The sequence below is a fragment of the Martes martes genome (genome assembly GCF_963455335.1).
Source record: "Martes martes genome assembly, chromosome: 16".
Lineage (NCBI taxonomy): Eukaryota > Metazoa > Chordata > Mammalia > Carnivora > Mustelidae > Martes > Martes martes.
The window spans coordinates 9,645,106-9,657,138 of NC_137904.1; the positions used below are offsets into that span (position 1 = coordinate 9,645,106).

The 12,033-nt window shown below is 49.4% G+C and overlaps 1 protein-coding gene across 1 annotated transcript in view; it reads left to right on the plus strand.

Moving 5' to 3' along the window:
- Nucleotides 1-1,310: 1,310 nt before the first annotated feature.
- Nucleotides 1,311-12,033, plus strand: part of NT5M (5',3'-nucleotidase, mitochondrial) — a gene marked incomplete at both ends in the record, with an annotated part of 42,972 nt that continues 32,249 nt past the window's right edge. Inside the window, 2 exons of the mRNA XM_080826779.1 lie at nucleotides 1,311-1,580; nucleotides 4,718-4,818. Coding sequence (XP_080682905.1) covers nucleotides 1,311-1,580; nucleotides 4,718-4,818 — 371 coding nt within the window. The remainder of the gene's footprint in view (nucleotides 1,581-4,717; nucleotides 4,819-12,033) is intronic.

Genomic DNA, 12,033 nt, shown 5'->3' on the forward strand with positions numbered 1-12,033 from the left:
AGAGGGGGGTGGCAGGGGGTGGGGGGGGAGCAGGCTCCCTGCTGTGCAGAGAGCCCGATGATGCAGGGCTCTATCCCAGGACCCTGGGATCATGACCTGAGCCGAAGGCAGAGGCTTTAACTCACTGAGCCACCCAGGCACCCCCAAATATTTCTCAAACTGTTTTGTGCTGCTTCTTGTGGCCTTCATTATCTCTCTGGCCTGAGAGGGCACCTCCCTACCCTTCCTTCACCATAATTTCAGACAGATCCAAAAATGTCTGTCCGTGAGGGTGGGGACTTTGTTCACCGCTTGATATCCACCACCCAGCACACAGGAGATGTTCAGCAAGTCTGCGCCAAAGAAATATAAGAATGAAAATTGTGGTTTCATTGGCCTCTCCACTCTCTGAGGCCTTGGAACTTGCTGCTCAAGCTGTCTGGACCCCTGGGTCTCTTTGGTTCTTGCATCCTCTTTTCTCACCATTTCTGTCTTTGCTCCAGCGTCCCCTCCTGCAAGAGGCCTTCCCTGAGCGCCCTGCCAGTCTCCCCACCTCTCCAACGTCATGTCATCCTGCTTTTTTTTTTTTTTTTTTTCTTTTCTGTTAAAAAAAAAAAAAAAGAAGACACTCAAAGCAATCAATACCAGGGTACCAAACAATATATGTTTATAGATTTATTTGAAAATCACCAGTTTTATTGAGGCTTCATGATGTTTGCAAGGTATTTATTTGTCCTACTAGTATCAAGCTCTCCCCAGATGTTCACTATTAAGCAGGGAGGCTCTCCGAGTGAACCTCGTCCTTGTTTTCGTTCCTTCATACTATTGTCATCTTCTTTGCCTGTTTTGTACGCTTGGTTGCTTCTCGCCTGTCTCTTCTTCTAGGAGGTACATTCCAGGACGGCAGGAACCTTGTCCGTTTTGTCCGCAGCCCCCCATACGGTAAGTGCTCAGCGACACAGCCTTGCTCCATCAGCGGGCACGGCTCCCGCAGCCTCGCTGCTGCAGTGGGAGGAGGGAGCCCAGGCCCACAGTCCAGGCAGAAGATGCTAGTGGAGAGTCTGGGACTGTGGACAGTCCCCAAAGCCACGCCCCCGAGCCCCGCCTCCGCCCGGGCGCGTGCCGCAGCCTCGATCTGGGGCCAGAGCCTGCGCGCTCGCACCCCGAGCGCCCCGCGCCCCGCGCCCCCCGCGCTCCTCGCGCTCCCCGCGCGCCCCAGCCGGCGGGGGTTTCTTGCCCCCCTCCCCCACCGCTGTCATGTCTCCGGGCCCCGCGCGGCGGGGTGGCGCGGCCCAGGCCCCGGCGCCCGCGGCGAGCGACCGCCAGGGGCCATGATCCGGCTCGGTGGCTGGTGTGCGCGGCGGCCCCGCGGCGCGGCGTTCCCGGCGGGGCGGCGCTGGGGGTCGGGCGGACCGGCGGGCCGGGCGGGCGGCCGCGCCCTGCGGGTGCTGGTGGACATGGACGGCGTGCTGGCCGACTTCGAGGGCGGCTTCCTCAGGAAGTTCCGCGCGCGCTTCCCCGACCAGCCCTTCATCGCGCTGGAGGACCGGCGCGGCTTCTGGTTGTCCGAGCAGTACGGCCGCCTGCAGCCCGGCCTGAGCGTGAGCATCCCCCGCCCCGGCCCCGCTCGTCGCCCGCCGCGGGGCCGCGTTCTCGCTCCGGGGCCCCGAGCCCAGCCGAGCCCGGCGGGACTGCGGCCCTCCTTCCCGGCCCTGGGCCGGGAGCCCGCGTGACCTTGGGTGGGTCACCTCCCCGAGCCTCGGGGGTGGCCCTCTCATAAGACAGGGGGGCCTGGGGAGGGGCCCGGGGAGGACCCAGGGCGCCGTGCCCCGCGCAGCCCCGCGCGCGGGAACTGTTGGCTGTCATCGAGGGCTTCTCGAAAGTCAGGAGAATGCGAAGTGTAAAATACGAACTCTGTCTTTAGCTGACTTTTTAATTTTTGGCCGCAAGTCCTGAAATTCTTTAAATGAAATAAACGTTACAAGTAAAGTCCTCTTTGACCCCGGCCGCAGTCACATGCCCGTTTCTTCATCTTCACGAATTTGATGAGTGTCTTTGCCGTTCTTTTTTGTCCTTTTCCATGAATGCATAGCTCCCAGGGGTATTTGAGGCCCAGGGACGTTGAGTGACTTTCTGGACATCACACAGTGAGTCAGTGGTCAAGATGGGGAGGGTTCAACTCCTTGGTTTACCCCCTTGCTTGGGTGGCCCTGCTGAACCTGAGCCCACCACATCCCCCTGACTCCTGCTACGTTTTGCTCTCTGAGTCCAGGACAGGATGGAGGGGAAATATCCAGGCTTGTTTCTAGACAGATGGCTTAGTTTTTTAGTTGAAACTATTTCGGGAAAGGAACGGGATTTTGCCTTGCACAAACTTAAAAAAGGCGGGGTGTTTTACGGCATCCCTTGCTTGCCTACCCAGGGTCACCACCAGAAATTTGATGATGATGATATTTGAGCCTAATTTGTACCACAGGTTGACTGCATTGTGAGGCAGACATTGTTATCTTCATTATGCAGATGAGGAAACTAGTCCCAAGTCCCGTAGCTAGGATTCCAACCCAAGTCTGTCTGCCTTCCTGAGCACATTTCGCTTTCCCCACCCCCAAAGTCCTCTTCTCTGTCCTGCTCTAACAAGTGGCATTTCTTTTGACTTAAAAAAAAGGTAACTTAACCATAATTGGCTTGTTGGGAGGCAGGTGCAAAAAAGAAAATCAAGCACCACGGCTCTTCCTCGCCACCAGGTACTTGAGGAAGGTGACTTTCCCAGAGCTCTGTGTGTTCGCTTCTCCCAGCTCTAACACCCAATTACCAACTTCAAGCTGGAGAGAATACCCTCGTGGTTTTCTGTAGCCTCAGTAACAGACTCCCCTGCTCCATGTGGGTGTTCGTGTATAGACAGTACACAGTACTGGCAGTCTGGGCACCTCACTTCCTCCCAGGAGTGTACCGAGGTGAGGACATAAAGCCCACCCCAACTCTGAAAAGGACAGAAGCCTTTGTAGTCCTTTGTACAGACATGCAGACTCCACATCTAAGGAGATCAATTTACCATTTTCTAAGGGCGAGGCAAAGGAAAGGGGCTCCTGGGACATGAAGGAGGCAGTTCTGCTCCTGGGAACATTGCAAGATTTTCATAGATGAACACAGCCCTGGGTCCCCAGCAAAGCTCCCAGCAGACATCCCTGGGTGTCCCCTTGGCTGAGCTGGCCCAGCACCTACAGTTAAAAACAACTGATGCACCAACCCACCTTAATTATGAAGGCATTTCTGCTTTATTGGTATCCCCTTTGATCTTCTCAGGGCTCAGAGAGGTAATGAGGGCAGAGATGGAAGGCAAAGCTCATTTTAACCGACTTAGAATCCCAGAGTGTTAAGACAGTTAAGGAACTCAGCCCAGAGGGAGGAAGTGCCTTGAGCAGGGTTTCAGAGCCGAGTTAGTGATGGAGGGAGGGAGGGGATGCTGGGACACTGACTATTGAAGAAAGGCGGTGAGGCCAAGGTCATGCAGCCGGGGCCATGCGGTACTTGACTTAATCCTCCGTCACGTACGCTTTCCCCTCAGCCCCACTGCCTCCGTGTGAGTCAGAAGCCCTGAGTTAAGTTCTGACAGTATCACCCATAAGTGGCCTTGAAAACAATCCTCCGTAAGCCTGTTTCCTTATCAGTAAACTGGGATAGTGATTCTTGCCCCTTGTGGGAGGTGATGGCCAAACAAGATAGACCGCCTATTAGCAATCACGGCTCATTTGCTTCAGCCCACATAGTTCGCAGGCATAATGCCAGTGTGATCTCAGGGCACTCCGCCTCTAAGGGGGACATGGTGGTGGTGCTTGTTCCAGAGTGTGCGGTTTCTGGCCTGGCAGAGACACCCCCAGCTGCCCACATGGGATTTAGGTCCCGTTCCCCGGAGTCTGGGGGTCTGTCTCCCCTCCCCTTGTCCTGGGCCTGGAAAAGTGTAGCATTCTGCAAACACGATTTTAGCCCAGTGACATAAGGCAGAACCTTGTAGCTTCGTAGCTGGGAGATGGTGTTCAGCTCTCAGCAATGTTTTGCTGTGTGGCATTGACTAAATCCCTTCCCCATTCAGAGCCTTGATTTTCTCATATGAACAATGAGGGTCTGGGTTTTTGGCTTTCAGACTTTAAAAGCAGTGGAATGCTTTTTAAACAAAGTACTTAATGATGTACCAATGCGGAAGACAGATACAAGAGCTCTTCCAGTTGACGTGGGGGAGGAACCTGGAGTTCTGCTCATCTGGCGACCCCGGGCCCCCCTTACCCCACATGGCACAACGGGGCTCTTAAGAATCTCTGAGTTTCTCCAGCTCTTGAACTTAAGGACTCTGGTACCACGGCAAGACCTGGTCCACCCTCAGAGCCCCTGAGATACCTCTGGCCGTTAGAATCCAACAAGCACATGATTCACGATGATTTGCCTTTGGTCTCAGACAGCTCTAGCCATGCCTCAAGGAGAGCAGGCTTTGGAATCCATAGCTCCTGATCCCTTAGCTGGTCTCTGCTGGATCTTTGCAGAAGTCAGTCCCCCTGGAGAGGGGCTGGAACACACATGTGCTCCCCCCAGGATACGACTTTGGGGGTGTGTGTGTTTGCAGGGGGGGAATGTGGAAGGCTCACACTCTTCTTGTCAACAGCTCTTCCCAGCTGTGCCATCCTCTCTGTAGTGAGGCAATGTGCTGAATCCCCTGAGGTCACCCACTTCTCTCTCATCTTCTTAGGAGAAGGCCATTAGCATATGGGAATCAGAAAATTTTTTTCTTGACCTGGAGCCTCTCCCAGGGGCTGTGGAAGCTGTGAAGCAGATGGCCAACCTAGAAAAGTAAGTTTGTCTTCCTGCCTGTGCATTTGTGCCTTCCTCTTGTGAGCGCCTACCCTACTCTTCTGCTTCTTGCCCCCCCCACCCCCCGCATCCCTCGCTCCTCTCTCTTCACCCCTGCACAGGTCCATGTTTGTTCCTTTGGCACGCAACCTGGTAACACCCTGAGTGAAACAGACTCAGCTAGTAAGCTAGTGAGGCATTTTGATCTGGTAACAGGAGAAAATACTGAGTCTAACTAGACCTGGTTGACTCGGTGCCGGACATGCATTTATTCAGCAAATAACTGAGAACCAACTGTTAGATGCTACAGGACATAAGTGATACAGAGATGACCGAAGTGGTCCTGCCCTCATGGAGCTCACAGAGTAGACATTAAACAAAGACTCTCACAAGTAAAGGTAAGCACGGATTGTGATAAGTGTTGAAAAGGAACAGAGGAAGGAGTACAGAGAGGTCTAACAGAAGACCTAACAACACATGGTGAGGACGCAGCCGGAGAAGCAGTGTGTGAGGTATTTCTGTTTCGTTCTAGTGAAGTTGCTGCTTCTGGGAGCTGAAGCCGCGGTTCCATAACTGTTCACTAAAACCCATTAGCAGTTACAGATGATGTGCTTCCCCAAGGACGTAAAAAACAACAGCCATATTGAGATATAATTCACATACCCTCCACCCATTTAAAGTGTTCAATTCAGTGGTTTTTAAGTCTGTGCCCAGAGTTGTAGTCCATTTCCAAACACTTTCAACAGCCCCAAAAGAAACCCTGTACCCACAAGCAGTCACTACCCCTTCCCTCTCCTTCCCCTGCTGGAGTAGGCAGCTGCTGTCTACTTTAGAGCTCTGTAGATTTGCCTGTGCTGAACATTTTGTGTATATTTCATGTACATTTCACATAGTACTCCATGTGGTCTTTTGTGATTGGCTTCTTTTATGCAACATTGTGTTTTCTGGATCATCTCCTTTATAGCACAAATCTGTACTTCATTCCCTTTCATGGCTGAGTAATACTCTGCTGTATGGACATGACACATTTTTGTCTATCTGTTCATCAGTTGGTAGACGCTTCGTTTGTTTCTGCTTCTTAGGTATTAAGAATAATACTGCTGTGAGCACTCATGTATGAGTTTTTTTTATGATTGTCCATTTTCATATATAGGTTGTATAAACCTAGAAGAAGAATCACCGGGTCATGTGGTAAATTCCTGTTTAACATTTTAGGGACTGCCAAGCTGTTTTCCAAAGTGACAGTACCATCTGACATTCTCATTAGCAATGTGTGAGGGTTCCAACTTCACACCCTTGCCAACACTTGTGGTCTTTTTTATTCTAGCCATCCTAGTGGGTGCGAAGGGGTATCTCATTATGGTTTTGATCTGCATTTCTCTGATGGCTAAGGATTTGAGCATTTTCTTCTGTGTTTTTGGCCATTTGTTTTTGTTTTTTGGAGAATTATCTTTTTTTGCTATTTTTTTCAATTGGGTTATTTATCTTTTTATTGCTAATTTTTAAGAGTTCTTTATATATTTTATTTTTTAAGAAGGTTTGTTTATTTGAGAGAAAGAGAGAATGAGTGGGGGGAGGGGCAGAGGGAGAAGCAGACTCTTTGGGGAGCAGGGAGCCTGATGAAGGACTTGATCCCAGGACCCCCGGGTCATGACCTGAACTGAAGGCAGACACCAAACCGACTGAGCCACCCAGGCACACGAAGAGTTCTTTACATATTTTAGCTGATAAGTCCCTTATCAGATATATGACTTGCAAATATATTCTCTCATTCTGTGGATTGTTGTTTTAATCTCTTTGTGGTGTCCTTTGAAACCCAAAGTTCTTATGTGGATGTTAAATTTATGTGTTTTTTCCTTCTTTTTTCTTTTTTAAAGCTTTTATTTATTTATTACATAGAGAGAAAGAACATGGGGGGGGGAGTGTCAGAGGGAGAAGCAGACTCCCTGCTGAGCAGGGAGCCCGATGTGGGACTCAATCCCAGGACCCTGGGGTCATGACCTGAGCAGAAGGCAGATGCTTAACCAACTGAGCCATGCAGGCATTCTCTTTTTTCTTTCTTTCTTTCAAGATTTTATTTATTTATTTATTTATTTATTTGAGAGAGAGAGCATGAGCAGGGGCAGAGGCAGAGGGAGAGGGAGAAACAGACTCCCCACTGAGCAGGGAGCCTGACACCAGGACCTTGGGATCATGACCTGAGCCAAAGGCAGACCCTGAACCGACTGAGCCACCCAGGTGCCCCTGTTTGTTTGTTTTTTCTTTGGGTCATTTGTATTTTTGGTTTCATATCTAAGGATTGTTTGCCTAATCCAAAGTCACAAAGACTTGCTCCTATGTCTTCTTGTACAAGTTTTATGGTTTTAGCTCTTACATTCAGGTCTTTGATCCGTTTTGAGTTAATTTTTTAATATGGTGTGAGGAAGGCATCCTATCTCATTCTTTTGCATGTAGAGATACACTTTTCAGTACCATTTCTTGAGAAGACTCTTCCCCACCCCCAGCACACCCACTGAATTGTTTTGATTTCCTTGGCAAACATGGACTGACCATCAATGTTAGAATTTATTTCTAGGCCTGTATATACTTTTATTGGTCACAGTTTTGCTTGAATTTACCGACCTGAAACACCAATGAAACATAAGGTATGGCTCGGTCTCTATTGTGTCATATAAATGCCTCCAAAAATCATCAGCGTTCAGAGTTCTGACCTGATAAATAGGCATCAGAGGGACACAAAATGCTTAGAGTTTGAATTGAATTGTGGACTCGTTCGGTAATTTATTTTTAGACTTGAGTCAGGCCATGCGGAGTAGTCTGTTTCATTCTGGTTTAGGATTTGAACTCGATTTATAGTGGAGTATTTTTGTATAACTTTTTGCAGCTGCAGGAAGAGCCCAGAGAGGCAAAGCAGTGTATTTGCACTGAAGCTTTTCAAAACCCTATTTGTGTCTGGATTAGCATTTCCTGGACCACATTCAGCCAACTGTATCCTGGGGTGCTAGATGGCATAGCGGTTGAGGTTATGTCCTAACTGGAGTGAGACTGTCCAGGCTCAAGCCCGGGCTTTTCTAGAACCTAATCCTCAGATGTTGGGCACATTGTTAAGTTTTCTGGGCCTCAGTTTCTTCAATTGTGAAATGAGGGGAACGAAAAAAGCCTCACTATAGCACCTGGCACATAGTAGGTGCTCAGTAAACATTAGCCGCAATTGTTAGTATTCTGTTAAGATTTAATAGGTCTGCAACAAAAAAGCGTTCTTTGACTATAACAGTGTGGGGGACATTGGATTAGAAGGTTTCTTTACCACAGGACTTGGAAGGGCTTTAGGTTTGCTAGTATGCATTGTGATTCTTCACCAGCGGAGGATGAAGCTTTTCTTCAAATGTATTCTAGTCCAGAACTCCTTTCCCACAGCTTCCCTGTGAACCCTTTTGTGAAAATGCAAGTCTAGACCATACCAGTGGTCTGTTACCTCCATTTTGGCTCTTAACGGGGTGGCTTCCCAAGGTCAGTTCACGCCCAAAGTGTGGACAGAAGCAGAGGTCTAGTCTGTAACTAAGTGGATAGCTTTGTGTCTGATGCTGACGGAGCCAAAAGCCAAGATTTAAAATGTTACTGGAGGCGGGGCGCCTGGGTGGCTCAGTGGGTTGGGCTCTGCCTTCGGCTCGGGTCGTGATCTCAGGGTTCTGGGATTGAGCCCTGCATTGGGCTCTCTGCTCAGCGGTGAGCCTGCTTCCCCTCTTTCTCTGCCTGCCTCTCTGCCGACTTGTGATCTCTCTCTCTGTCAATAAATAAATAAAATCTTTAAAAAAATAAAAAAATAAAAATAAAATGTTACTGGAGGCATATTTGTAAGGCAGCTGCTATGGGCGGGACCCTCTACCAGATGCCGCAGATACAGAAGTAGATAAGAGACAGTTCTGGCCTTCGAAGAGTTCACTAGGAAACCAAGGACTAGAACATAGATCTGAAAGCGATGTGGTAGATGTATGCGGATGGAGACAGGCAGGGCAGCTTCCCAGTGTGGGGCAGGCAGGGACCCTGGAGCCTTTGTGCTGAACAATGAAAAGAGATCTGCCAGGTGGAGAAGGCAAAGGGGTTTCCCGTAGGAGGGGAACAGTGAGCAAACACCTTATCTGCCCGCTGTTCTAGAACCGCCTCCCTGGCAGGCTGTGGACCGGCTCTGGGAGCACTGAGCACAAGGCTGGGTGCCTCCCTGGGTGTCACCTCACATCCAAGAGCTTCCGTGGAACATCTTCAGGGGGCGACTACCCTTTATTTAGTATATACGAGTGTATTCGTACGAAACACTCCAACAGTGGGAACATACGTGAAAAAAATGTGAGTTGCCCATTTTGTCCCTCTCTCCCCATGCACATCTCCTCCCATCCTGCTCTTCCTGTCCTGGTGAACAATGCGGGGTGCGTGCTTCCAGACCTTCTCAAATGCATGTACGTAGGTATTTGTATGTCGGTTTGTAAACATATCCATTCTACCCGGCAGCCAGAGCGGTATTTCCAAAGGGAATTCTGCTGATGTGTGTCCCCTCTTAAAACTCTCTCTCGGCTTCTTTTTTACACTCCAATAAAACCCGAACTCAGCCAGGCTGGTGAGGTGGTCTGTGACCTGGCCTCTTTGCACCTGTTTGCACCTGTATCCAGCCACGCTGGCTGAGTTTCTGCCTGTGGATGCGCCAGGCTCATTCCTGATCTCACAGCCTTTGTTCCTGACACACCCTCTTGGGATGTTTCTCCGCGAGTACTTGGCATGTGGCCACATTGTTTTTAATCCTTCCGCTCTGAACACCTTGTGTGTCCCCGTCTCAGAGAGGCCATCCTGCCCGCCGTAGCTAAAGGCGCTGCTGTCCCCAGCTAGTCATTCTGCTGCGCCCCCCCGCCACCAACAGCCCCCCCCCACTAAGCCAAAGTTGTGTGTGTGTGTGTGTGTGTGTGTGTTTGTCCCTTCCTCTGTCAAATGTCAGCTCCCTAAGGGATCATCTTGGTCCCTAGAGTGCTGCCTGGCACGTGGGACACGCTCAGGCATCTGCACAAGAGACATTCACATCACAGCATCATAGTTGTTGCTTATAAAATAGGATTGCTCTCATCTATAGGATGACACTGCTTTCTTTCTTTTACTTAACAATATGTGTTCGCTATCCTTCCATAACAACACTATGGAATTATTTTATTCTTTGTAACTACTATGTAGCATCTTTTTTTTTTTTTTAAGATTTTATTTATGTATTTGACAGGCAGAGATCACAAGCAGGCAGAGAGGCAGGCAGAGAGAGAGGGAGGAAGCAGGCTCCCTGCTGAGCAGAGAGCCTGATGCAGGGCTCGATCCCAGGAATCTGGGATCATGACCTGAGCCGAAGGCAGAGGCTTTAACCCACTGAGCCACCCAGGCGCCCCACATCTTATTGTATACCGTGTACCATGTAAGGTAATGATTTCCGCGGGAGCCATTAAAGTCGGTTCTCATTCCTTCCTGTACATCAGGGCTGCAGGGAGCGTGGACGTACGTGTGCAAGTGTTTCTGTGCAACAGTGGGCTGGCCGAATCAAAGGCCTATGCATTTACAAATAATTTTTGTCGAGGTATAATTAACACACATGTTCTCTTAGTTTCAGGTGGGCCATATAGTCCACAATTGTATACGTTACTCAGGCTCATTCCCATAAGCATAGTCTTTTATTTTAAATATTTATTTATTTATTTATTTGAGAGTGAGCCAGCACGTGCACACGAGTGGGGGAAGGGACCAAGGGAGAGACTCCCCAAGCAGACTCCGGGCTGTTCAGAGCCTGATGAGGACATTGATCTCACGACCCTGAGGTCATGACCCTGAGATCATGACGGAGCGGGAAGCGAGAGGCGGACGCTTAACCGACTGAGTCCCCTGGGTGCCCTGAGCAAGTACTTTGACACTGGGGACTCCATACAGTTTACTAGTTTCATTCAGGGTAACATTGACGGGGGATCAGGCGGGTGAGGATCCTGGGCTGCACAGCTGTTCTCTGCAAAGTCCTGATCTTAAGCCATAGATTTTATAGAGCAAGGGGATGTACAGAGGGGATCGTGAGGTCAAACACTTAACAGATCTCGTGGTGCCATCTGTGTGCTGAAAGAGGGTGGGGAAGAAACTATGTTACCTCTTCTAGTTATCTAAACAACTTTAGGGAGATCAGAAAAAGCCTTCCCGAGTTCCGGTCAGAGCACATGTTAACCTGGAACACGTACCCCCAAGGGAGGTCATCGTGTGGACAGGAACAAAATGGAGTCAGTGTTGTCCACTCGCCTACAGTTGAGAAGCCTGGCGTAGGAGGCGATGTATTCATTCACCCACTAGACAGATCTGTTTTGTGTCACTTACTATGTGCCTGGCACTGTGCTAGTCCTGGGGATCTATTTGTAAATAAGACACCCAACCTAAGGTCTCAGGTCTTGAGGAGTTTTCGTTACAGTAGGGGGGATGGCGAGTAAAAAGAAAGATAATTTTAGTTTGCAGCAAGCTTGGTGAAAGAAATAGGCGATGTGTTTGAAACTAGATGGGGGAAAGGGCTACTTTGGGTGGGGTGGAAAGGTGTCTCTGAGAAGGTGACAGGGGACTTCAGAAATTAATGTTAAGACGAACTAGTTAGTAAGAAGCCAGGGTGGAGAGGTCCTCAGATGGGCAAGGATTTTGCTTATTTGAGTAACATTTTGGAGACCAGTATGGCTAGAATTCAGTGAGCTTGACAGGGATGGGAGGGACAGTGCCCTGGTGGACTGAAGAGACAATGATGGGATTTAACTTAGGCTTTTATTTATTTATTTAAAGATTTTATTTATTCGTTTGACATAGAGAGACACAGCAAGAGAGGGAACACAAGCAGGGAATGTGGGAGAGGGAGAAGCAGGCTTCCCACTGAGCAGGGAGCCCGATGTGGGTCTCAATCCCAGGAGCCTGGGATCATGACCCGAGCCGAAGGCAGACACTTAAAGACTGAGCCACCCAGGCGCCCCTTAACTTAGGTTTTAAAAACAATATGGGCTTGGGGTGATAAGTCTGGACAGGTATTTCTCCAAAAAAGATAACCAAATGGCCAATGAATGCATGAAAATTGGCCTGAACATCATTAGTCTGTTGTGAAATGCAAATCAAAACCACAATGAGATACCACTTCACACCCACTAGAATGACAATAATGAAAAAAGGGAGGGGGGCACC